This window comes from Molossus molossus, unplaced genomic scaffold, assembly GCF_014108415.1.
Source record: "Molossus molossus isolate mMolMol1 unplaced genomic scaffold, mMolMol1.p scaffold_m16_p_6, whole genome shotgun sequence".
NCBI classification, from domain to species: Eukaryota; Metazoa; Chordata; class Mammalia; order Chiroptera; family Molossidae; genus Molossus; species Molossus molossus.
Window position 1 is genome coordinate 75,744,440 of NW_023425399.1, and position 27,472 is coordinate 75,771,911.

At 35.5% G+C, this 27,472-nt stretch overlaps 1 protein-coding gene and 1 pseudogene across 3 annotated transcripts in view; both read left to right on the plus strand.

Annotated features, from left to right (window-relative positions):
- RBBP8 (RB binding protein 8, endonuclease) overlaps positions 1–27,472 on the plus strand; it is a 78,532-nt gene that overhangs the window by 37,113 nt on the left and 13,947 nt on the right. For 2 of the 3 annotated variants that reach the window (XM_036245213.1, XM_036245215.1), the window contains exons 5-14: positions 3,232–3,298; positions 9,522–9,697; positions 11,885–11,989; positions 14,514–14,611; positions 16,214–16,326; positions 17,857–18,745; positions 18,827–18,953; positions 22,088–22,176; positions 23,068–23,182; positions 26,469–26,612. In XM_036245213.1, the coding sequence (XP_036101106.1) occupies positions 3,232–3,298; positions 9,522–9,697; positions 11,885–11,989; positions 14,514–14,611; positions 16,214–16,326; positions 17,857–18,745; positions 18,827–18,953; positions 22,088–22,176; positions 23,068–23,182; positions 26,469–26,612 (1,923 nt within the window). Of the gene's footprint in view, positions 1–3,231; positions 3,299–9,521; positions 9,698–11,884; positions 11,990–14,513; positions 14,612–16,213; positions 16,327–17,856; positions 18,746–18,826; positions 18,954–22,087; positions 22,177–23,067; positions 23,183–25,449; positions 25,732–26,468; positions 26,613–27,472 lie in introns of those variants that run through there. The other variant, XM_036245216.1, reaches the window with a different exon arrangement.
- On the plus strand, positions 23,237–24,520 carry LOC118618377 (annotated as a pseudogene).

Here is a 27,472-nt window from a genome sequence, read left to right on the forward strand (position 1 = left end):
AAAATACTTCATGAGTTCATGTTGAAAATTCAAGATTATAGATCTTTTATTAACCTTTTCTCTAATAATATCTATATCTTCTTTCTTCCACGCTGAGAATCCTAGTTCTCAAGGACACAGAAATAATAATAGAATTAAAATACCCCCTAACTACTCATTTTTTAATGTCATATTATTAACTAATAGTCTCAGAATAACACCACCAATGGTACCACCAATTACTGAAAAGTTTAGGATACCTAATTTTACACTTAAATGAGCAACAGAAGAATTGTTGAAGTCGAATTCCAAAGTTATTATAAGAATAAAAACACCGGCCCTGGCCAGTATGACTCAGCAGTAGAGCATCAGCCCTCAGATCAATGACTCATGGGTTTGATTCCAGACAAGGGCACATACCTCAGTTGCAGTTCATCTCCAGCCCTGGCTGGGGTTGTACAGGAGGCAACCAATCAATGTGTTCCTCTCACATCGAGGTTTCTTTCTCTCTCCTTTTTTCTCCCTCTCTCTCCCTCCTACTCTATCTGAAGATAAATAGAAAAATATCCTCAGATGAGGATTTTTAAAAAAGAATAAAAACACCAAGGGCTTCATGTGTATGAATGTTTGGTGTTTCTGTCTTATTGCTACTTTTTTCTTCCTGTCCTGCCTTTCTTTTTTATTACTCTTACCAGTTATTGAATTTTGAGGATATTTGTTTTTCTTTTATTTCATTTTAATTTGATTCTTTTATGGTTTATACCACCTATTTACTGAAGGAAAACATCTGGGTTGTTCTACTTGCTTTTGGGCACACAACTTTAATTTGATACTTTAGCTTTTTTTAAAAAACATGTTTTTTTGTTAATCCTCACCCAGGAATATTTTTTTCCATTGATTTTTGGAGAGAATGAAAAGGAGGGAGAGAAAAACATCAACGTGAGAGAGACACATCGATTGGTTGCCTCCAACATGACCACGACCCACACCGGGGCTGGGGATGGAACCTGCAGCCTAGGTACGTGCCCTTGACCAGAATCCAACCCGCAACCCTTCACCTTGCAGACTGACACTGCAAACACTGAGCCAAACTGACCAGAGCTAAAGATGTTTTTTTTTTTTAATCAGTATTGATTTTATAGAGGAAAGGAGAGGGAGAGTGAGAGCATGAGAGAGAGAGAAAGAGAGAGAGCTACATCAATCAGATGCCTCCTGTATGCCCCCTACTGAGGCTCGATCCCACAGTCCCGGTCATGTGCCTTGACCAGGAATCAAACTGGCAACCTTTTGATGCATGGGATGTTGCTCAGCCAACTGAGCCACACCAGCCAGGGCTTTACTCTTTGGGTTTTTTTACTCTTAATTTTATTCTTTTTGATCAACTTTGACATTTTACCATATATTCCTAAAATATAAAGTTAATCTCTTAATCCTGTTTTGAACCACTTTAGTTTGGATCTGTTAGAGACACTCTTTCTGGCTTTTCAGTATTGCAATTGACTTCCCTTTAGAATTGTTTTGTCATTTCATTGGATTTGGACAGAGTCAAGTAAACCATCTTAATCAGAATCTTTGACTTCTTTCATCCTACAAAGGATAAGTTGCCAAATAACTACTGATTTCTGCCTCTGTAAGAGATCTTTTTGCCTTTTCTCACTTTCTATTTCTTCACCTTGCACATTAGTCAGAATACTCATTTCTTTTAATGATAGCCTGACTTGTCAATCTTTCTTCTCCCTTTGGTATATATAGCTATTAGCAGATCAATCTTCCCATCATTCATCTGTGAAAAATAACTGATAATTTTTTAAGATAAATGTTAGACTTCTTAGTCTGCTTTTGAAGGCTTTCTACTATTTCTTATACCCAGTCTTTCTTTCTAACTTTGTTCCATTAATTATCTGCATAAAATAGTCACCTATTTCAGTTCATTTGTCCTCTGTGATGACATCTTTTCTGATTTTCTCAAAGGCCCAAAACAATCTTTTTCTCCTTGAAATTTTTTTAGTACTTTTTCTGTATCTCTGTAATGCCCTTGTCACTTTCAGCTATATAAAACATGTCTATATAATAGCTTGAACCTCTTTAGACTACACTTTTATTTAGGTCATTATATTTTAAGATTTTTTTAGATCCTCCACTGGAGGTAGTCTAGCAACCTCACATATTGTAGATAGTCAAAAAATTTTGTTTACTCAGTGTAAGAAAATATGTTTAGATTTATAAAACACTAAATTATTAACTAAGTTTTAGAATATGATAAGCTTTCTTTGGTAGAAGTTAATTGTATTTACTGTGATTTGTATTTATTCCTCCTAGTATATAAATACATGCTTAACTAGTAACATCATACTAAGGATTGTGAAGAATTTTATACTGGCTACACTGGAAATGGTAGCCCAAAATTGAGTTACTACTTTATAAATTAAATATGGGTGGATAGGAAAATTTAGTCAGGGTAGATTCATAGATACTACTTCAATTAATATGTTTAGATTATTGATACCATAATTATTCATGAAATATATAGAGTATAACTAAAGAAAATATGACTTAAGTGTGTTTATGTTATAAAAATTACACTGAGCCCTGGCCAGTTTGGCTCAGCGGTTAGAGCGTCGGCCTGCGGTCCGGAGAGACCCGGGTTCGGTTCCCGCTAAGGGCACGTACTTCGGTTGCAGTTTGTCCCCGGCCCTGGTTGGTCACGCGGGTGGCAGCCATTCGATGTGTCCCTTCACGTCGATGTTTCTCTCTCTCTCTCCCTTCCTCTCTCTCCCTCCCACTCTATCTGTACAAAAAATGGAAAAATATCCTTGGGTGAGGATAAAAAAAAAAAAAAAAATTACACTGATATCTTGTTATATTACTTTTATGATCAGATTTATTTCAAGATAAATGACTCTCACTAAAATGATATTTGAAATTAGTAGAACTGAGTAACCAGATGGAATGCTTTTTCGTCCTCAGTATGAATAATTAGACTCTACTCCCCAGTACATGAGGTACTTTCTTTTCTGCCCACAAGCATTACATAAAATCATCAGTCAATCATTTACATGGAACTGGTACAATATGAGATGTAATCACTACCTAGTAAAAATTAGTTTTGCATGGTAACATTAACCCTGACTAGCATTTTGACTTAGAACTAGACATCATCATGGCTCTATAATTGTTGAAATTAATGAAAAAGCCTGACATACATGTTAATAGAGTTATAATATGTGCCTTCTTTTTCACATTATATTTAAGTGAATGAAAAGAATACTCTACAGGAAGAAAATAAAAAGCTTTCTGAACAGCTGCAGCAGAAAATTGAGTAAGTATTTTTTCTAAATTGTAGTAGAAAATTGAATTTTTCTTCCCAGTTTTTCTTTCTTCATTTTATTTAATTATATAAGCTGTAAACATACATTAAGAGTTACAGATTTCATTTAAAAAAATTATAAAGTGGCCCTGGCTAGTTTGGCTCAGCGGTTAGAATGTCAGCTTGAGGACTGAGGGGTCAAGGGTTCAATTCTCAGTCAAGGGCAAGTACCTGGGTTGCAGGTTGGATCCCCAGCCCCAGTCAGGGTCATGTTGGAGGCAACTGGTTGATGTGTCTCTCACACATTGATGTTTCTCTTTCTCTCTCCCTCCCTCCCTCCTTTCTACTCTCTCAAAAATAATCAATGGAAAAATGTCCTTGGGTGAGGATAAAAAAAATTATCAAGTGTTCTACAATAAAAAAAGATAAAGAAAATCACTGTGTTTTTGTTCATGTTTTAGGAGTACATATGAAAAGTGTATCTCTTCGATTCGTATGCAAGTATATAAAGTATCTGAACATTTTAATTTAAAGTTTTAATTATAATGATTATTATAAATAATACATTATTTAAAATACTTATATTTCAAATAAATATTTAAGTTTTGTTACCTTTCCTCCAGCCTTGTCCTGGAAGCTTCATAAAAGCAAACTGAATAAGTATTTCCTCTTACACACTTCTCAGGCCACAAAAACTTTCTCTGATAGTCTCCCCTCTTCAATCTTTTCTCTTAAAGAATAAAAAAAATAACTTTTATCCTGTGTATCAGTTACTTTTCTCTGTGTTTTGTTTATTATTTTATTGTTCACTGTGATTCTTCAAGGTAGTTTTATTATCTCTACTTTATGAAGGAGGAAACCAAAGCTCACAAAAGTCAAGTAACTTGCCTTGGTCTCATAGCTTGTAGGTTGTAACACCACCATTCAGATCCATACCTTCTGACTTAAAGCCTTTGTTCTTTTCATTATGTGACAGTGTCTCAAAAAAATGATCTATGTTGGGGGCGTATGGTGTGGCTCATGCAGAGCAGAGATATGGCTACCTCTTATTTTTCATTTACATAAAGCTTATATAATACTTTTTTAGAATTAGAATTCAGGATAGAGTTAATGGTTTTATAGGGCTTGTAAAGGTTTTATTATGTGGGAATAGACATCTGTAATAATTTTGGTACAAACTATGCAGATGTAACATTATTTTGGCTTAGAATAGTTCTTGTCTTATGTATAAACACATCTGAAAGGTGGAATTAACATCTTTATCAGTATATTTTTAGATAGTGAATGTTCTGTAGGATTTTGATATTCCTCCCATATAATCAGTCCATTGTATGTTGGTAGCCAAAGGGAATTTTAAGGAGGGATAATAGTCAAATGAGGAAAGAAGGCTAAGGGATCAGACTGAGATTATCAAACATGTGTATGACAATGTCAACACTTAATAATTTTCTTCATGCAGTATATTGAAGTGAGGCTAGAACACAGATCCACAATTTTTATAAAAGTTTCCAAAACCCAAAAAGTTTTTTTGAAATGTTATCCACAACCTAACTTTACCTCAGCTGACAGGATGCTACTTATAGTTCTTATGTATCTCACCACTTCATGTGAACGGTTGCTAATTTGCTATGAAAATATCAATGTACTTGACTATAGGATGATACCTCAGGCTCCTCTGGAGGTGTCATATAATAATCTGTGTATGCTCTGTATTACCCTTCATGTAGAAAACAAACAAACAAACAAAAACACCTGAACTCTGAGTCACATCTTCTTCCAAAATTTTCAGATAAGCGATTGTTGACCTATATTAATTTATGTTATGTGAAGTTATTAGCACAGGTAACTTATGATATTTTGAGCACATCAACCTTTATCTATAAATACTAAAGATAAATAAGATAATATTTATATATTATATAAATATCTCTCTTTTTTTTTTAATCCTCACCCGAGGATATTTTTACATGTATCTTCAGACAGAGTGGAAGGGCGGGGGGGGGGGGGGGGGGTGGGGAGAGAGAGAAAAACATCAATGTGAGAGAGACACATCAACTGGTTGCCACCCTCACGACCCAATCTAGGGCCAGGGATGAACAGCAACTGAGGTATGTGCCCTTGGCTGCAATCGAACCCGGGACTCCTTGGTCCACAGGCCGACACTCTAACCACTGAGCAAAACAGACCAGGGCTATATATTATGTAGAGGTTAATATAGAATTATTTGACCTCAACAACCAAGGTGTATAAACTATACTAAAACCAAATAATGTCATTTGCTTGGTAGAAATACTAATTCTGATAAGTTTAGAATCAGTTTAATTTTAGTGTTCTCATATTCACATATTTTTCCTGTTGAAGCTCATTAATATTTTAGAAAAGATGTAAAAACTGAAGTTTAAATTACAGTAAAGATTAATCATGTAGATAAACTCAGGACAAGTATGCTTATTTAGGATATGCCTTAGAATAGTGTAGGAGGTAACAATCTATAGTTTTTATTCTCAGCTCTTTGCCTCCCACTAATTTGATGAATATTCTATCCATGCCCTTAATCAAAAATCATTAAGGTGTTGAACAAAACCTGCCTGAGGATGGAGCCATGCTACTGCATCCTTAAAGCATGCTACTACAGATTTCCTTCATTAATGATAATTTGGGTGATGTTGTTTAGTCAGTGAGTAGTGAATCTTGATTAATACTGAGTTTATGTTTCTCATTTTTGTTTACAATAAGAAGATATCAAGAGAATCATTATCCGATGCCTTCCCGGGAGCCAGATGCAAATTAAAGCATTCATCAGTACAGCTGATTTCATAGTGCTATTTTTAAAATTACTCTTATTTTAATTCATATAACAAACTTACACTGGTTTTAAGAGATGAGGATATCAGACTCACTAGTTTGTATGTTAGGGAATTCTCTTCTTCCCTTTTTTGAAAATCATATTTAAGTGAATTTGATTGCTGTACTGTTTCATTGCTTATTTTTATTTTATGTTTATTTATTATTTTTATTGTTGTTAATCCTCACTCAAGCATATTTTTTCATTGATTTTTAGACAGAGTGGATGGGAGGGAGGTGGGGGGAGAAAGAGAGATAGAGAGAGAAACATAGATTCTAGAGAGACCCATCGACTGGTTATCTCCCGAATGAACCCAACTGAGGCCAGGGATGGAGCCCATAACTCAGGTACATGCCCTTGACTAGGACTCGAACCTTCAACCCTTCAGTCTATAGGCCGACACTTTAACCACTGAGCCAAACCAGCCAGGGGTGTTTCATTAAGTTTAAATTATGTTTTAAGTGGAAGTATTTTAAGTTCTTTAGAGGAGGAGAAAAACTGAATATTAAAAACCTTTTTTACAGACTTTATGAAGGGAGACCATGTATCCTTATAGGACTGTTTTAACAGGAATTGAAGGGAGGCCTACAAATAAAGCAGACAACCAAAGAAAATGTGCTCTCGGGCCATTAGAAGGAAAAGAGAAAGATGACTCATTGTGCATAATTAACCAATAGCTGTGGTTTGGATTTAACGTTTTTCAGCAAATCAGAGTGAGACCTAATGCTTTAAAGAAGAAAACTTGGGTAACACATGGAAGTTGTTTTGTCCTCCCGTCCTCCACCCCCCCCCCCCCTTTATTTTTTTAATGAAAAAGGAAGGACAAAGGAGGACAAAGCCAGCACTTGTTTACTTAGTTTGGACACCTCTGGTTAGAGGTAGTTTTCTATTGTTTTTTTTCTTTCTTTTGAGATCCCAGCTACTTCTAGATTGGCTCTGCCAGGAAATTGATTTCCTCTCATGACTCATTCATGTTTCAGGTTGACTTTTTATGACTAATAGGTAGGTAGGCTGTGATGTGATTAGTTAAAGTGAGTTCAGATAGATTTCACACTCCATTAATTTATAAGGCTTTCTCATATGACTAGCTTACTCTTTTTTTCCAGAATAAGACAGGTGAATTTGTAGGGAGAGATTAAAAATAAGATACGACCTCTGACTAGCTCTAAAGATCTTCAATAAAGAATATAGGATTATAGACCATAGTAATATTGATGTAATCCAGGAAATTAAGATATAAATCAATATTGGAAAAAAATTAATCTTTATCTTTTAATGTTTTTTAAAAATCTATGTAAGTCATAGTTTATAAAATTTTCATATTATTGTGTAATTGATATGAGTATAGTAGGACAAACTGGTTTTGTCATGTAAAGCCTAAATGCCTGACAGACTGGTAAGAATTGCTTGGCAGATAAAGTAAGTAATGGTTTGACATGGGAAAGTCAATTGAGTTAAAGTTAACTTAATAACTACAATTTAATGCAGACCTAGTCTTTAGGTCCTGAATTGAGTTGGACATATGCCTAGATCAGCACAAATTTATTTTTCTAGTGGAATCTGGGAATCTCATAGTCATTCATTTATTAGACAAATATCTATTGAGTACCTACTATGAGCCTGTTCTTGTGGACACTTATGATGTATTAGTAAACCAAAGATCCTTATCCTCTTGGTGTTTACATTCTAGCAGGTGAGCAATAGGTAAGCCAATTACATACTATGTTAGAAAGCAATAAATACTATGGATAAAGTAAATAGAGCAGAATAACAAAAAACAGGAATAGTAAGGTGTAGGAAGAAGAATTGCTATTTTTTATTTTATTTAAATTTTTCTTTATTGATTTTAGAGAGAGAGGAATGGAGAGGGAGAGAGAGAGAGATGGAGACATCAATGAGAGAGAACATCGATTGGCTGCCTCCTGCATGCCCCCCCACCGGGGATTTGGCCCACAACCTGGGCACATGCTCTGACTGGGAATCAAACTGGCGACCTCTTGGTGCATGGGTCGATGCTCAACCAGTGAGCCACAACAGCTGGGCAAGAATTGCTATTTTAAATAGTGTGGTCAAGGTAGGACTTAATGAGAAAGTAAAACTTCAGCAAAGGCTTGAAGGAGAGGAGATATTAACCATGTGGTGTAAGGAGATGGGCATTCCAAGCAGATGAACACCTGGAGCAAGAACCTAAGGTAGGCGTATGCCTGGTGTGTTTGAGGAACCTCAAGGAAGCAAGGGTGACTGGTGCAGAGCGTGATAAGAAAACAGGTCAAAGAGGATATAGGGGAGGAAACAGTCAGATCATGTAGGGCCTAGTAAATCATTAAAAAGACTTTGACTTGTGTTTTATGTGAAATGCGAAGATGTAGCAGGTTTTAATCAGGGGAGTGACATAACAAGTTTTAATAGGACTGTTCTGACTGATGTTTTGAGAGTAGACTGTAAGGACACCTGGATAAAAGCAGTGGCAGAAACTCAAAGGTTAACTCCTAATTGTAGTTAGTTTTTTGTCTCATGGTCTACACTGAGGATAACACATTGATTGGTTAACGGTATTATCCTGGGAGTCTGGCTACTGGGATTTAGATCATGGTTCTATTATTTACTATTTTAGTAAGTGGCTTAACTTATGTAACTTCACTTTCTCATTTGTAAAATGAGGGTATTAGTAATACCTCATACAGTTGTGATATTAAACGGATAGATGTAGCACTTTGAACAGTGCCTGGCAATGTAAACCTACAAGAATGTTGGTAGTTAATATCATTTATCACCTTATCTTTGTCAGTTGCCATGTCCTGTTGGTTCTATTACCGCTGTTTAGCACTGGTCCTTTCCTTTCCATAGCTGTTTTTCAATGTCCTAGTTCAAACCCACAGAAGCTCTTGGCTGGACTATTATAGCCAGTGCCTAATTGATTTCCTTGCCGCCTTTATTTCTGTCGCAGTCAGTCTTACACACTGCTGCTGGATTGTTGCGTTACTTCATGCTCTAAAACCTTAATTCCTTTCCTCTCGCTTTCTAAATTATGTGCACACTTAAGGCTTTCTTTCATGTAGTTTCAGCTTGCCCTTCTCCAACACAAATATACGGCACACTGTGCTTTTACTCAAACTCTGTGAATCCTCGCTGATTTTCTCTGCCTTTTGAAATTCTTTTAATTTCACTTCAAGTAGCAGCAACTACACTTTGTACTTCTCACAATAATATTCCCCACTCTAATCATTTGAATACTTTACTAATTCTTATATTTAATTTTTGAACATTAGACGCAAGGAATTACCTCTCTTAAAATTTTATACCTGTTTTTCTCTAGCTTCATACCATATGGTAGATGTTTTATTAAATATTGGATTAATTTTTTTTTCAATTGTCATTATTTCCCTCTAGTAATGATCAACAGCATCAAACAGCTGAGCTTGAATCTGAGGAAAATGTTATTCCAGATTCACCAATAACAGCCTTTTCATTTTCTGGCATTAATCGGCTACGAAGAAAGGAGAACCTCCATGTCCGATACATAGAACAAACACATACTAAACCAGAGCACTCTTTGTGTACGAATGGTAAGGATTAGAGTTGTACTTTAGTTATTTGGTTTTGTAAAAATAGTATTCATCTATTGTTCTTGTTATTCAATCTAATGGAAGATTGATAATCATTATTCAGGTAAACTTGTAATACCTGTAAATTTAACTTCCATTAATGAAATGACTGGGAAGGCATTTTCTGCCTGTATTATGTATAGACGTGCATTGCTTTTCTGACTATGTAAACACCGAGCATTTTATAAACATAGTAAGTAGTTTCCTGTTTTATTCTTATGTGCATGTATCTGAGTGGGATAAAAGGAAAGAGGAAAGGAACTTAACACTATGTTTACCTAATATGTGCCAGGTATTATGCTGAGTGATTTGAATACATTATTACTATATTTTAACTCTCATGATAGCCTTGCAAGGTAGCTCTTAGCACCTATATTTTATAGATGACCAAAGATGCTCTTTATAAAGGTTAAATAACTCACTCAGGGTCACCTGTCAAGTAAGTAGGTGAGTCAGAATTCAAATATAGATCTTCCTCATTCCGAACTTTTGTATTTTCCAGGTCTTGCCCACAGCTATTCCATACTGAGAATCCTGTCTTTAACTAACCAGTTTTACTTTTTATAATTTGTAGCAATTGGTGGTAATCACAAAGTGGCATTATAATGTATCTACTTTGTGGTTTACATTTCTGTTAAATGTTTTGGAACTACATTTTCATGTAGTTCTGAAATGTATCATGTGACATGATACAAAGATTATTTCTTTTAATACTGATCTAAAGTATATAGTAAACTTTAATTTTTTACCTGAACTGTTTGTAACAAGGAAAGCATTTGAGGAGAAAAGTGTACATAGTTCTAGATACATTAAGAGTAGCTATGCCTTATTTATCTCCAACTCTTATCTTAATCCATATTTATTTTATTTGTCATGGTATATCTGATAACATTTAATTAACGTATGTAGAAATCTCTCACTGCAATAAGAAACTAAAAAAAAGTAGTTATGACTTTGAAACAATAAGTAGATCTTATTCTTTGATATTGGAAAATTGGCATAATTTTCATCATTTTACATCACGTTGCATCACCATCTAGTGGAAAACAAAAGAACTGTTAAAAGTCTTTTACATAATTAGGAGCTAAAGTAAAATGTAATGTCATAGATCTAGAATGAATATTCATTGACCTTTTTTTTAGTCAGTTGTCAGACAGGACATGAGTCGCTACAGATAAGTGTCTGCATAATTTAGGTTTTGTTTAAATCCATGTATAAGAATATTCAGAAAACAGATCACAGCAGTTTTCTTTATTAGAAAAGTCTTCTTTTGTACAAAACCCCCTGGCTTATTTCTTCATTGTATAAGATTAACGTATCATTATTTAAACACTTAATTTGTTTTAATCTTGTTCTAATCATTTTTACTTGGAATCTGAAATTCTGGTTTAAAATACAGGATAACTTTTGAGCCATGCAAATTATTTTAAAACTGACTTAATGACTGCTCAGTCCTTTATTCTTTCTAACCATCTGTGCTTGTTTATTTTAAAATTTATATTGCTTTATTATTGACTTGAGAGAAAGAAACATTGATTTGTTGTTCCACTTATTGATGTATTCAGTGGTTGATTCTTGTATGTGCTCTGACCAAAGATCAAACCCACAACCTTGGCATATTGGGATGATGCTCTAACAACTGTGCTACTGGGGAAGGGCATGCTTTTTATTATTATTTTCAGGTTATAATTAGTAAAAGTCTATTTTCCTTTACTTACTTTTTGTTTGTTTGTTTTCTTTGAATTATTTCTGATAAAGCATGTTTCAGGATTTCCTTTCAAAAAATAAAAACTAAACCAAAGATTGTGGATATATATGATAGTTATTCATTTAAAATTAACCTACTGATTTGCAACAAATATATAAGGGAAAAATACATTAAAATATTACAGGTCTAGGAGACTTGGGCCAGAAGAAGCTAGTGTGTTCTTGTTCCCTCTCCCACTGTCCCAACTACTACTAATCTAACTTCCAGCATTGGTTCTAGTGAAAATGTAGGAAAGAACTCTTTATTAGGATATTGAAAATTGTGTCAATAAAATAGCACTTCTAATACATTTAAAGGCAGGTTTGTATTGGCTTATAAAAATATTTTGATAATTTTTCATCACGATGGTTTATAGGTAATCTCTCCTTTTTTCCCCTTAGAATTGAGAAAAGTTCTAAAATCTTCAACTCATCCACAACATAAGCCTAATGAAAATGAAATTCTAGTGGCTGACACTTGTGATCAAAGTCAATCTCCAGTAACCAGTAAGCAACATATTGAGATTACTTTATTACTTTAAAATTTGTAGTTGTTGGTGGGCGAGAGTGACCAACAGTCTGAATTAGACAGTATTTTAAGATATTTTTTATTAACTTTATTCATAATACTAGTTTAGCAGTCTTTTTCATATTGGAAAGTAATGTTATTCTATTATTAAATCATATTATTAGCCCTATTCATATTAATACAAATTGGTAATAATTTTAAATAAAGCTTTACTCTAGTTTACTCTTCGATTCAAGAAATATTTTAATGTTTATTGTATATCAGGCACTGAACAAAACAAAAGCTGAAAAAGTGATCTTTCAATATCGCTTCTTTCTCACTCTCATTCACATCAATTGAACCCACTATCCACTCCCCTCTTACACCCTGAGGTTAGAGGCGATGAGGGAAAGGAGTGTAGGGGAAGGGATTAAGTAGGGGGAAGAAGAGGGAGAGAGGAGGGGCAGAGAAAGATAATATATTCTCACACTCTCCTCTCTTACTTAATACATTGGAACGTCTCTGGCAAAAGTCATCAGTGACCTCCTGGTTGTTAATCTAATGAATACATCCCAGTCCTTAACTTGCTTATTCTTTCTGTGACATTAGACATTATTGAACATTTACTGTTTCTTGAAGTGGTGCCACTCTCCTTGTTCTCTTCTTATTGTACTTTTTTCACCTTCCTTTATTGGCTCTACTTTCTCTGTCTTTTAAATTTTACCGTCCCCAATATATATGGTTCTTGGTCTATTCTTGTCTCACTTTCTGGAGGAATCTTACCTAGAGTTAGTATGATGCTACAACCTGTATGGTAGGTAATAAATTCCAAATCTATATCTCTGTCCAAGTCTTATCTTCTTATTTCCAAACCAATGTATCTGCCTTCTGTTGAACATCTCTACCTGGATATCCTTCAACTTCAGCATGTCCAAAATTAAAATTTTTCTGTCAAACCTACTCCTCATTCTTTTATTTATAGTCTCAGTGAATGACATTCTACATACCTCTTTGAGTTACCTAATAAAAAAACTTTGAGTTATTCTAGACTCCTATTTTTTCATCTAATACCCTCTGAGTCTTATTGATTCCACCTCCTACATAATTGTCATAAACATTCTTCTGTACTCTCACTGTACTAGTTTAGGCCATCAGCACCCCTCATAAGATTGTTTTAGTAATCTGATTAATCCTCTTACATATTAAAACTACTACTTGCTCTATCATCTTATCATGGCTAGAATTATTTTTTTAAACCCAAATATTGCATCTGTCCTCCATTAAAAACCTTTGGATATCTCTTCATTGCTTATAGTATAAATTTTAAACTCTTCAGCATAATCCTATCCTCACTGACCTGTCTGCGCTCATGTCTTTCTACTGGTACATCTTTTGCACTTTGATTTCCAGCAATTGAACCGCATGTCATTCCCTGAATGTGTAATTTTGTTTCACATATATAGACTCTTAACACATACATAGAGAACCCTTTTCTCTGCTCCTAGTCCAGTTGACCTATCATATTCCTCTTTGTCTCAAGGGTCAACTTAGGCATCACTTAATGAAGCTTTTCCAAATTTTCCAAGGCAGATTTAGGAGCCCTTACTTTATGTTTAAATCACCCCTTTTTAATGTACCTTTATTATAATGTTTATTACATTTTATTGCAATTCTCTTTTTGCCTTTCTATTTCAACTATAGCCCATAAGTTCCTTGTGGACAAAAATCTTTTCATCTAGTACTTAGCACAACACCTGGAACATACTATGTGTTCCATAAATACTTGTTGAATTATTGGAACTCTATGTATAAAATAAAATATTTAAATGTAGATGATTTCTATATAAATATATGTTAGCTTAAAACTTGAAAATTATGCAGTGCTGCAAATCTCTCCCATAAAGTATGTTTTCATGAAAGGTATTATGGTTTAATATTCATAGTGTATCTTGGGACACAGTAAACCCATTGTAAAATATATTATTTTTTAAATTTTTTCAGTGGTGACAAGAAAAAAAATCTGTTGAATTCAATTCACTTAGGATAAATAGAAAATTTAGCTGAAAATGTCTGGCAAGTGTAGACGCTAGATATCTGCAACTTACTGCCATTTATAGTAGATATTTTGGGCTTTTTTGCACAGAATTTAAAAAATTGTTCAGTGTCATACATGGTTCTGTGAGCCTCTTATTCCTTTTTTTTCTTTAAAATTTTATTTTGATCCTCAATGATATGTTAATTGATTTGAAAGAGAGAGGAAGGGAGAGAGAGACTGAGAGAAACATGCAAGTAAGAAAGAAAGGTCGATCTGTTGCCTCCCACATGCACCCCCACTAGGGATCAAAATGCCTGCAGCCTAGGTATGTGCCCTGACCAGGAATCGAACCTACAACCTTTTTGGTGTACGAAATGACACTCCAACGAACTGAGACACCCGGTCAGGGCCCTTTTTGGTATTTTTCTATACATCTAGTTTCTACAGTCATATAATTGGTGGTTTTTGTTCTTTTTTTTTGTATTTAGAAACACATGGAACAAGCAGTTATCCCACTGATAAGTCATCTTTTAATTTATCTACAATTGTTGCCGAGACACTTGGACTTAGTGTTTCAGAAGAATCTGTAAGTAGTTGTTTAGTTTGGTGATAATATAAATTAATTGGTGTCTTTTTAGGTAATTTTTAGAGAATTGAGCAAGAGATAAACTATTATTTCCAAAGATCACTGGATAAAGGCCTAGAACAAATTTGATGAGGCTGGAAAGGCTCATTTGTATTATCCACCCCAAGCAGTCCCAGAAATCTAGACTCTTTAGAATTTTGGGGATGTAGGTTGTGGCTTGAGTAAAAATTTAGGGAAATAATAATGGCCTAGAGGGTTTAGCCAGTCCTCTTCCTGTGTTCCCTTCCCCTATTTCTACCCTATTTAGAGAAGGCCTAAACCTTTAGGTTTATTTCAAAATTTATTGGCTCTTTTCAACATTCTTTAAATTTTTTGAAAAACAGGATGAATTCTTGGGACGACCATATATGCTTTAGTTCTCTGTACTTATAAGAGCCAATTCAAAAAAATCTAATTCTTAGGGGTTGGGTCAGAATTTGACCCCATAATTTTTTCATTATTTAGTGTTTCCTTAATCAGACATATTCACTTTTTCTTAATCTCTAAAAATAGAAAACTTGAATTCTTCAATCTTTAGGAGTTTCACTTTGATACAACTTTAAAATAGTACTCCTATGCGTTAGTTGGTAAATGTATAAGGGTCTTACAAAATTGTCGTGCTATTGATTGAATTTGTAAAAATTGAATTGGTTTTTCATTACATTTGAGTAATTTTTTGTTGGTGAGTTTTTTCTAGTTTTAAATCCATATTCAAGTGATAGTGGGTAGTTTTTAACCTTTGAACTTTAAATATGTTATAATGGTTTTTAATTTTCTCCTACCCATAAGCCTGGCAAGTCAGTAGTTTAGACAACAAATATATTAAGGGTGCTGATTTCTAAGTATTTGGTACTCAAATGTGATCCACAATCCAATGGCATCAGCATCATCTTGAAGTTTGTTAGAGATACAGAATCTCAGGTTCCACCCCAGACCTACTAAAAGAAAACTTGCATTTTAACAAGATCTTCATTTGACTTGTATGCATGTTCAAGTTTGAGGACCAGTACTCTAGGATCCTTTTGAATTCATCTCCTGTCAGTATAAAAAATGCTCTAATTTCCCTTTCCCTCATCTTAATAATTTTTTTTTTGAAATTAGAGTTTTATATACCAGTAATATCATGTACTTACCTAAAATAATAAAATATTGATGCTTTTTTCACTTTAAACGTAAAATGTGCTTCATTTTATTGTGATAAAAAATGCATATAACATAAAATTAACCATTTTAAAGTACACAATTCAGTGTCATTTAGTATATTCACAATATTATTCAACTACCACTTCAATCTATTTCCAAAGAATTTTCGTTCTCCCAAAAGAAAGCTTGTTAAACATTCAGTCCTTGTTCCCCACCACTCGCAGCCTCTGCTCTCTGACCTTACAGAGTCACCTATTCTGGGTAATTCATGTAAATTGAATCATACACGATGTGGCTTTTGAGTCTGGCTTCTTTCGTTTATCCTATTTTTGAGGTTCATATTGTAGCATGTATCACTGTTTCATCCTTTTTAAGGAAAAATAATCTTTCATTGTATTTATGTACTTTATATTATTGAAGGAATCTCACAGGCCCATGAGTCCTCTTGGTGATGAGCTCTACCACTGTCTGGAAGGAGATAATAAGAAACAACTTTTAGAGGAATCGAGAAGAAATAATGAAGATAATTTAAGGTAATTGGGGGCACTTTGGTTAAAATTTATAAATTGCCCTGGCCGGTTTGGCTCAGCGGTTAGAGCGTCGGCCTGCGGTCCGGAGAGACCCGGGTTCGGTTCCCGCTAAGGGCACGTACTTCGGTTGCAGATTGTCCCCGGCCCTGGTTGGTCGTGCGGGTGGCAGCCACTCGATGTGTCCCTTTCACGTCGATGTTTCTCTCTCTCTCCCTTCCTCTTTCTCCCTCCCACTCTGTCTGAACAAAAAATGGAAAAATATCCTCAGGTGAGGATAAAAAAAAAAAAATTTATAAACTATTGGTGAAATTCTGTTACAATGAATTCCATCTAATTAAACTATTTCTCTCTCTCAGCATATAGTTTGTTATTCCGGTTGTATTAATTTTTATTTTAAAAAATATTTTCTCCCATTTATTACCAATTGAGGGCTTTTTGCATTACTGTAGCAAGATGGATATTATTTTTAGATTCTTTCTGTACTTCTGTCAAGTAATACTTAAAGAGTTCCCAGTCTTGTTACTCTGCCCCTTTAAAGACCCAGTCATCCCTTCTGGGTTTGGATTTCCAAACACTGGATATTGTATAAAGCTTGGATTAAATTGTATGAAGATTGTGATACATCTCGCTTTTACTAATTTCATAATATCCATTAACTTATAATACCTATATCTATGTAGCATTTTACTCTTTAAAAGATCTTTCAGCCCAGTTGGTGTGGTTGAGCATCAACCCATGCACCAAGAGGTCATATGTTTGATTCCCGGTCAGGGCACATGCCCAGGTTGTGGGCCCAGTGCCTTCCAGTGGGAGGGCATGTAGGAGACGGCCAATCAGTGTTCTCTCTCATCGATGTTTCTATCTCTCTCTCCCTCTCCCTTCCTCTCTCTGTAAAATTAATAAAGAAAAATAGTAAAAAAAAAAAAGATCTTTCAGTTTTAGGTACATATATCTTGTCATCATAATAATTCATTAAAGTAGGTTTTATTACCCCCATATTTTACAGTTGACAAAAATGTAGCTCCAGAGAGGTTAAATGTCTTGTTTAGGACTACATAGTTTATTCAGTACCAGAAACAGAGCTTTTACCTATTCCATGTCTTCAAACTTAAACCTAGTGCTCCTACTACCAAAATTGTCTCCTCTGCTAGAGGCAGACTGGGTCTTAATTTACGTTCAGTTGTATAGTATAAGAATTTTGTTCCCTGGAGTTACTCATGACAAGATTTTATAACAACAGGAAAAGTTGGGTCCCCAGTGGAATTTATTAAAATATAATTCTTATATAGTGAAGTTATTTAAATTATTTAGGGAAAGTATCATAGTATCGAGATAGGATGACTGTATCATTTCCCTCTGCTTTTTATCAACTAAAGGAAGAGAAGCCAGCAGCTATACCCTATTGTAAATTCTGGTGAAGTATCTATCTCAAATATGTGGATAAGACCTTATTATTAATAATTTTATATTAGCATATTAGATTTCTCATCATGCTTGTTTTTTAATTTTTAACCTATTTCTTTATCTTCTTAGGTTTTCAGATCCTAATTCAAAGACTCCTCCTCAAGAAGAACTGACTACTCGGGTATCATCTCCTGTATTTGGAGCTACCTCTAATGTGAAAAGTAGTTTTGGTTTAAATACAAGTTTGTCCCCTTCTCTTTTAGAAACTGGGAAAAAAAGCCATCTGAAAACAGCACCTTTCAGTGGCACTTCTAATTCTAGATCAGAGAAAACTAGATCAAAATCTGAAGATAGTACTCTTTTCACACATCCTAATATTGGGTCCGAAGTGAACAGGATCATTAGCCAATCTTCTAATAAACAGATGCTTATAAATAAAAATATAACTGAATCCATAAGTGAACAGGATAGTATTGATCATATTAAAGATGCTGTTACTGATAAACATGTGGTGCCCGTGAAATCACTGGGTTGCAAAACATCTAAAAGGAAGAAAATTGAGGAAGAAAGTGAAGATGAAATAAGCTGCCCCCAAGCCTCTTTTGATAAAGAAAATGCTTTTCCTTTTCCACTGGATAATCATTCTTCTATGAATGGAGACTATGTGATGGATAAACCTCTGGATCTGTCTGATCGATTTTCAGCTATTCAGCGTCAAGAGAGAAGCCAAGGAAGTGAGATTTCTAAAATCAGATTTAGGCAAGTGACTATCTTTGAGGCTTTGAAGCCCATTCCAAAGGGCTCTTCCTCAAGCCGAAAGGCCTTGAGTGGGAGCTGTGTGCTAACCAAAGATTCCCCAGAGGAGCCCTGTTTACAGGAGTGCATCCACCAGCCCCCGAGCAAATCCTCTCCAGATAACAAAACACCATTACAAATAAAAGAAGAAAATCCTATCTTTAAAATCCCTGTACATCCACATGAAGGTTTGGAGACAGAGAATCTTTTTGATGACATGAAGGTTTGTGTTAAATATTCAAGGATTTGATTTAAGTGGTTGGTTGTGATTTCACCTAGATGCTAATAATTCTTTCTGGTTTAGGGTGCTGGTTCTAATGAGCCAGTAAGAAGAAAAACCAGGTCAGTTCATGGGGCATGTGAACTTGCATCAGTTCTACAGTTAAATCCATGTAGAATCACTAAAATAAAGCCTCTACAAAACAATCAAGGTATGCACTTTATAACCAGTACTTCCACAATGTATATATATTATCTAGCTGTATTATTTAAGATATTAAATATATTACTTACATTCTTTGGATAGATTGAATTGTTTGGGGAGGAAATATTTTCTTCCTGCATGTTTCTATATTTACAGAATAATTCGTATTGGGTTCATTTTACATGTAATTATCCTTCTCTTGTGCTTTTAGAAAAATGAATTGAGATTTTTTTAATACCTGCTTTTATAGATGATTTTGTGGATTTATCTATTTTATGTAGTTAATTCTTTTTTTTTAATTTTTTTCTTTATTGATTTTAGGGAGAGAAGAAGGGAAAGGGAGAGAGAGAGAAACATTGATGAGAGAGAACATCGATTGGCTGCCTCCTGCATGCTCCCCACTGGGGATTTGGCCCACAACCTGGGCATGTGCCCTGACTGGGAATTGAATCGGTGACCTCCTGGTGCATGGGTCAAAGCTCAACCACTGAGCCACACCAGCCGGGCTATAGTTATTTATTTTTTTTAATTTTTATTTATTGAATTTTAGAGAGAGAGGAAGGGAAGGGGGGGAGATTTGCTCGACTTATTTATGCATTTATTGGTTGCTGCTTGTATGTGCCTTGACCTGAGATCAAACCCACAACCTTGCCATGTCAGGACAGTGCTCTAACCATCTGAGCTACTGGGCCAGGGCTGTAATTATTTCTTATCTCTACAAAAGCTATAAAAAATTTACACAGAATTTTAAAATGCATAAAGTAGAATTTTCATCATCCAAAACTTGTTCCTCATTCCACAGATAGCCTGTTCTTTTCTTTTCAGTTTTATGTATATCTATAAACATATATATATATTTATCTGGGGATTTTTGTTGTTGTTATTAATTCTTATCCAAGGACATTTTTCCATTGACTTTTTAGATCGGGAGGGAGGGAGGGAAAGAGAGAGAGAGAGAAAGAGAAAGAAGGAAAGAAAGAAGGAAGGAAGGAAGGAAGGAAGGAAGGAAGGAAGGAAGGAAGGAAGGAAGGAAGGAAGGAAGGAAGGAAGGAAGGAAGAAGGGAGGGAGGAAGGAAGGAGGAGGAGGGAGGAAGGGAGGAAGGGAGGAGGGAGGAAGAGGGAGGAGGAGGGAGGAGGAGGGAGGAGGAGGGAGGAGGAGGGAGGAGGAGAGAAGAAAGATGTGAGAGAGACACATTGATTGGTTGCCTCCCACACTACCCTGGCTGGGGCTGGGGATGGAATCTACAACCCAGGTACATGCCCTTGACCAGGAATCAAACCTGAGACCCTTAGGTCTGTGGGCCAATGCTCTAACTGCTGAGCCAAACCTGCCAGGGCGTATATGGGATTTTCAGCTTCTTGTTTTAAAACATTGTTTGCTATAATATGTATATCAGTTTTTTCATAATTCTCCTGTGTTTAAAAGGAATTTTTGTTGTTGTTAATCCTTACATGAAGATATTATTTTTCATTGATTTTTAGAGAGCGTGGAAGGGAATGGGAAGGGGGAGAGAGAGAGAGAGAGATATCAATTAATTGAACCTGCAACCCTACTATGCACAGGCTGACTCTCTAATTACAGAGCCATGCTGGCCAGGGCAGAATTCTTTGTTTGTTTGTTTGTTTAGCAACCAAATATTTCTGTACTTCATATGCAATATTTTTTTATTCTTCATTGGAAAATTATTCCTTCATTCTGGGTTTATTTTCCATTTTTCCTGGAGCACATTCTTTAGTGGTTCTTCCAACAAGAGTTTTAGTTTCTGTATAAGAACTTTTTTTTTTTTTACTCTCAGTCCTTTTTTTAAATCTTTATTTTTTTATCATTGTTCTAATGATTACAGTATATACCAACTTAATATTGTACCACTCTATGTTCTGTAATTAACTATACCTTATGTAGTTGTCATTTATATCTACATACATTGAAAACTGCTCCAGCCCTGGCCAGTTTGGTTCAGTGGTTAGAGCGTCGGCCTGTGGACCAAAGAATTGCAGATTCAGTCTCGGTCAAGGGCACGTGCCTCGGTTGCGGTTCATCCCCGGCCCTCGTCGGGGTTATGCGGGAAGCAACCAGTCTATGTGTGTTTCTCACATCAAGGTTTCTCTCTCTCTCTCCCCCTCCCTCTCACTCTATATGAAGATAAATAGAAAAATATTCTTGGGTGAGGATTTTAAAAAAGAAAGAAAACTGCTCCAAACAATGTTAAAATTTTAACTTAAAAAAATCTATTGACATAAAAATCACATATTAAAATTTATAAAATTCATAAAATTTACTGGTTTTGGTATACTCCCAGAGTTGTGCAAACATTACTACAGTTTTCGTATGGAACATTTTCATCATCCCCAAAACAAAGAACAGTACCCATTAGCTCTTCATTTTCTACTCCTCTTCACCAATCCTAGGCAATCACTAATCTTTCTGTCTCTATAGATTTGCCTTTTCTGGTGTTTTTATATAAATGAAACCATATATAATTTTTTGTGACTTTTTTTTTTTTTTACTGTTATGAATAATGCTTCTCTGAACATTGATGTACAATTTTGGGTATATGTATGTTTCTTTTTCTTTTGAGTTATACATAGTTGTAGAATTTTGGGGCCATATGGTAACTCTCTTTAACCTTTTGAGGAACTATGTAACTTTTCCAAAGCAACTACATCGTTTCACATTCCTATCATCAGAATGTGAGAGTTTCAGTTTTTCCACATCCTCATCAATACTTGCTACTTAATCTTTGTTTTTGATTCTATCTAGTCTTATGGGGTGTCTAGTCTCATACTTATTGGTTGGCCATTTATGTAACTTCTTTCAAGGACTGTCTATTAAGATCTTTTGCTCATTTTTAATCGGGGTATTTGTCTTATTATTGAGTTGTGAGAATTCTTTATATATCATAGATACAAGTCCTTTTTTGTGTGTGTGTGGTACGTGCCCCTATCAGGAACCGAACCCAGGACTCTCTGGTCCGCGGGCCGCAGTCCGACGCTCAACCAAACTGGCCAGGGCTAGATACAAGTACTTTACCAGACATATGATTTGCAAAACTTTCCTCCCATTCTGTGCATCCCATAATGTTTTGAAATAATGAGAATTTTCAAAATCTGTTCTTAATCGTATATATGTTTCCTCCTAAGATATATCCTTTGAAAATATCCAGTGGAGTATAGATCCAGGAGCAGACCTTTCTCAATATAAAATGGATATTACTGTAATAGATACAAAGGTAAGTTAGAAAGTAAAACCAAAGCTCATGTGGTTATTCTACTGAGCTCTTAGTCACTTTCCTCTCTGTCTGACCTTGAGATAATCACATACCTCTTAAAACCTGCATTTATTTATTTAGAAAAATAAAAAATAAAAATACTGATCCTTCCAACTTTATGGTATCTTTGAAAAAGTAATACTTTTTACTTTAAAGGCCTTTGCTGAAAATTATTATTATAGTTTTAAAGTAATATAAAATGCTAATTATGTAGTCTAAATAATTATTTATCAAAATAATTTATTATATGCTTTAACTTTTAAAGTAATGTACCATCAAGAAAATAATTTCATTTTCCCATTTGACTAGAGTTTAAAATACTGTATTTAAAAAAAAAACAACTTAAAATTCAAAGTGGAAATAACTGTTTGGCTTATATTTAGATTTTATATAGTTTGAGAAGTTCTCTTTTATTTGATAGTATATTAATAAAGTATTTAACAGTTGTTAAAGTAATATATATCTATATTAATATATCTATTCAGAAATCAGATTTTATTTATGAAGTTGTTTTTTCTTGTGCACATTGATGCGCATTACTGTGAGGCAGATTGGAGAAGAAAGGCAGGAGGTGCTCAGGGCGTGCAGTTCTGTAACTCCCCCTTGCTTGGCAGCAGGCCTGCTTTCCTAAGCTCACAAGAAGATGCTTGTGTTGTATATCGAAGCTAAAATGTTCTGCAGGCAATAAAACCTGAATCTATCTATATTCCTAAAGGTAAAAGTAATTATAACTTACTGCTACATTTAAAAAGTGGTTAAAATGGTAAAATTTATGTTATATATATTTTACCAGAAGTGTTTTTTAAAGTCAATATAAAGGGATAATTGTTAAAATTTTGAATTTTTAAATAGGATGGCAGTCAGTCAAGATTAGCAGAAGAGACAGTGGACACGGACTGTACATTGGTTAGTGAAACTGTGCTTTTAAAAATGAAGAAGCAAGAGCAGAAGGGAGAAAAAAGTCCAAGTAAGATTTGATTTTTAAAAAAATTATTTTAATAAAAATGTGGAGGGACGTTTGATGGCATTGATAAGCACAAGTGGTCTCTTCATCATAAACCAGGTGGTGTTTTTTCCTGTTCTGATAATGTTACATTTCTCTTAGTAAGCTCAATTTTAATATTTCAGGGGAATAAAATCTTTAGTCAAAGTAATTTTTACTTTAGAAAGAATTAAAATTGTTTTCAGGGGTCAGGAAAACCACAACAAGCTGCCAGTTTTAATAAATAAAGTTTTATGGGAATACAGCCTCACTTTTTGTGTATTGCCTGTGGCTGCTTGTTGATACAGCAGAGTCGAGTAGTTGCTGCAGAGACCTTTCTGGCCACAAGACCTATAAATATTTACTGTGTGACCCTTTAAGTAAAAGTTTGCTAGTTTGGCATAAATGCCACCGACATGAGGATGGTGACCTACAGCCCAAGCTGGGAACCAGGGGCCAGATCTTGCTGTGCCACTTTGGAGGGGAGAGGTAGCTACAAAAGGAAGGAAAAGCCACTGCCCTGTGAAGTATCCAGAAGGCACAAAGCCTGAATGTGGCCTATGAGGCCTCAGATGGTGAGAAAGGAGAGGGGACCAAGCCGTTCAAGATGTCATGCTAGAAGCATCAGGACTAGTAGCAGCAGTTGGCAAACATTCACACCATGAAGAGTCAGAAGGAAGTGCCTGTGGACCAGCTGGGGGCCGAGCACTGCTATAACCCCAGTGCTCCCCCAAAGATGCAGAGGTACCAGGAGTTCCTGTCGCTGATGCTCTCCAACCAGTCCGAAGACCAAGTAACGGCAGTGTCATGCAGCAGGTGCAGGTTCAGGGCCTGACAGTGGATGGCATCCCGTAGACAGATGACAGCATGCTGGGCACACTAGTCTACCCCATGGGCTTCTAGAGAAACAGGATGAAGTACATCAAACAGACCAGTGCCATACTGCAGCAGTGCTATGGTGGGAACATCCCAGGTTCTATGGCAGAGCTGGTGGCACTGCCAGGTGTTAGGCCCAAAATGGCATACTTGACCATGACTGGCTTGGGACACTGTTGAGCAATACAGTAGTCACACATGTGCACAGAATCAACAACTGACTCAGGTGGACCAAGAACCTCACCAAATTCCTGGAGGAGACCCACACAGACCTGTCTGCCCATCTGCTCGTGCTGCCAGGTCTGCCTCAGTCAGGCTCTGTGCCCAGCTGTATGGGGGCTTGAAGTCTGTGTCTATTCTGCAGTTTTCCTGGGGAGCTGCAACCTGATCATAATAAAGCTTGGGGGATTGCAAAAGAAAAAGTTTGCTGATCCTTGGTCCAGATAGTTTTTTTAATAAAATGTATACAAGGGGATCTTGAGAGTCCTTTTTAAGAAATACAATTTTCCAAAGAGTTTCAGAAGGCAAAAACGAGATCCCACTAATAGAAGTATTAGTACAGATTTGCAGATTAAGAATGATAGTGTATATGCTGAGTTACTCTGCCATACTCTGCTTCTACAGAAAAAGGAATTTAGCCAAACTAGGGGTCTACAGCTCTTTGTGTTGAAGAACCTGTTAAGTCTTCATCTAAAGCCTTGATTTTCCAAAAGAGGTGGGAACAATGGAAGGATTTTTTTTGGCACCACCTTGGCAACATTCCTAACTAAGAAGCATATGACATGAGATCAACTAGACTGAAACTAGTTTCATTTATCATCCTTTTGAATTGAAGATGTAGGCCCTACACTGTAGGACCTGCTGCTTGGAAATGCAGTACCAAAAGCAGAGGCATTTTCCACCCTCATCTCTTGGAAACAGGACATTCAGACTGTATTTGCATTCTTTGTCTTCTGAATGTTTTGTAGTCTACCTGCTCAGGGCCAAATGATAGAACAGTTCTTCTCACTTTTGAACACCTTATCTCTTGCTGCTCTAAATGCAGTACGTGAGAGAATTCTATACTTTGCCTTAATTCTTGGTTCTTTAGAAATGAGTAACTATTGATAGGATCAAGTAGCTGGCTACCTAAGTTGTGAAAGGTAGTACCTAATAAAAGAAAAACCTTAGTGCCCGGCCGGTGTGGCTCAGTGGTTAAGCATCAACCCATGCACCAAGAGGTCTCCAGTTTGATTCCCGGTCAGGGCACATGCCCAGGTTGTGGGTCAAATCCCCAGGATGGGGAATGCAGGAGACGGCCAGTCGATGTTCTCTCTCATCAATGTTTCTATCTCTCTCTCCCTTTCACTTCCTCTCTCTCTGTAAAATCAATAAAGGGGAAAACAAAAGATCAGCGACTTACTGTGATTTACTAACAACATATACAGAATACTTTTGGAATGTCTAGCACACTGCCTGGCACAGAGATCTTCTGTTTTATCTAGAAATTTGACTCTCAAAATGAAAAATAAACAAATGTTTACTCACTCAGTAAATATCAAGCTGCACTTCTATACCAGGAAGAGTTCCAGGAACTGGAGCCCATGAGTAAACAAAACAGAACAAAAGTACCTACCTCATGGAACTTATATTCTAATAGGGAAGAAACAAGCAGATATATGGTATGATAGATGATGGTAAGTGCTGGAGAAAAAATACAGTGTGGGTGATAGAGCACCATGGATTGGGGGAGGTGGTAATTATTTTATAGAGGAATCTCAGTAGGCTCTGTTCTGTCATATTTGTTAGCCAATTGGATCTGTGTGTTTTTTAGTAAATTCTGGTGTTTTTTAAAAATGTGATTACATAATGGGAAATTTAGTTAGTACTCTGAAAATGAATTTAGCACTTTGCATGTCAAATATAGACTTGAATTAATTATCTTTATCAACACTACCAAGTGCTAATGATAATGCAAGAAAATACCTTTTTTGCTGCCACATTAGAAAAATAAGCAGGTAAGCAAAATTCTATGGTGATTTTAATGTCAGCTATTTGTACACATTTTACTTAAACAGTGTATTTTATTCATTATGATAGATTTTTTATTTCTCAGTTTCTTTGGTAGGAGTCCTTTTGGTTTAGTATAAATTATACATGACCTGATAGGGAGAAAAAGATTGTTGATGTTTATAATGAAAATAACAAAAACTAGCATTCTTTTCACATGAGTAAAGGACATTTGAAGTCATAATAACATAGAGGTTTTTTAATGTGCAGTAACTACGTAGACTTGGGTTAATTCTTGCCTCTGCACATCTGAATTATTTTGTAGCAATTGATACAAGTTTCACATTGGTCTATGTAGAAAGCAAAAAAATTGTATGCTGCCCTGAATCAGTGCTCTTTTATATAGATGGAGAAAGAAAAATGAATGATAGCTTGGAAGATATGTTTGATCGTACAACACATGAAGAATATGAGTCCTGTTTGGCAGATAGCTACCCCCAAGTAGCAGAGGAAGAGGAGGAATTGTCACCTACCACCAAGAAACCAAATAGTAAGACTATTTTCTTTGTAATTATGGCTGGTTGAGGTATAGTAATTAAAGTTTCATGTTGCTTGTATAAATTTCTTTTTCACAGGTTGTTGTTTTTTTTTTTCAGACTAATAAAAGAGTTAAAAAATAGTTCAGAGGGTTCCCCTGTACCTTTCACTCCGCTTCCCCTATGTTAACATCTTGTAGAACCATAAAATACTCATCAGGTCTTAGAAATTACTCTTGATTTGAAACAATAGATTTCTCTATAACATGCATAAAGTTTATAAAAGTTTTGAGAAACATTTTTAAATAATAAATTATTTATTGTAATAGAGTAAAAAGAGAAAGTTTTACAGAAAATTCAGGCCACCACCCTAGTCTAAACCACTCCTAACTGGTCTTTTTATATAAGTTATTTCTCCTCCCTAGTTCAGTCTCTACAGATATTCAAAGGTGATTTTTTTTTTTTTTTTTAATCCTCACTGGAGGATATGTTTACTGATTTTAGAGAGAGAGGAAGAGGGGGTGGAGAAAGAGAAACATCAATTTAAGAGAGAAACATTGATCCATTGCTTCCCAAACATGGCTTGACTGGGGATCCAAACTGCAACCCAGGTATGTGCCCTGACCAGGTATCAAACCTGAAACCTTTTGGTGTATGGGGACCATGCTCCCACCAATTGAGCCACCTAGCCAGGGCCAAAAGTGATTTATTGTAAATGTAAATTGGCTTGTATTATCGTCTTGCTTAAAAACCCTTTAACAGAAAGAAGATATTTGAATGACCAATAAGCACATGAAAAGATGTTCAACATTATTGGACGTCAGGGACAAAGATACCACTTCACACCTGCTGAAATGGTTAAAAAGATGGGTAA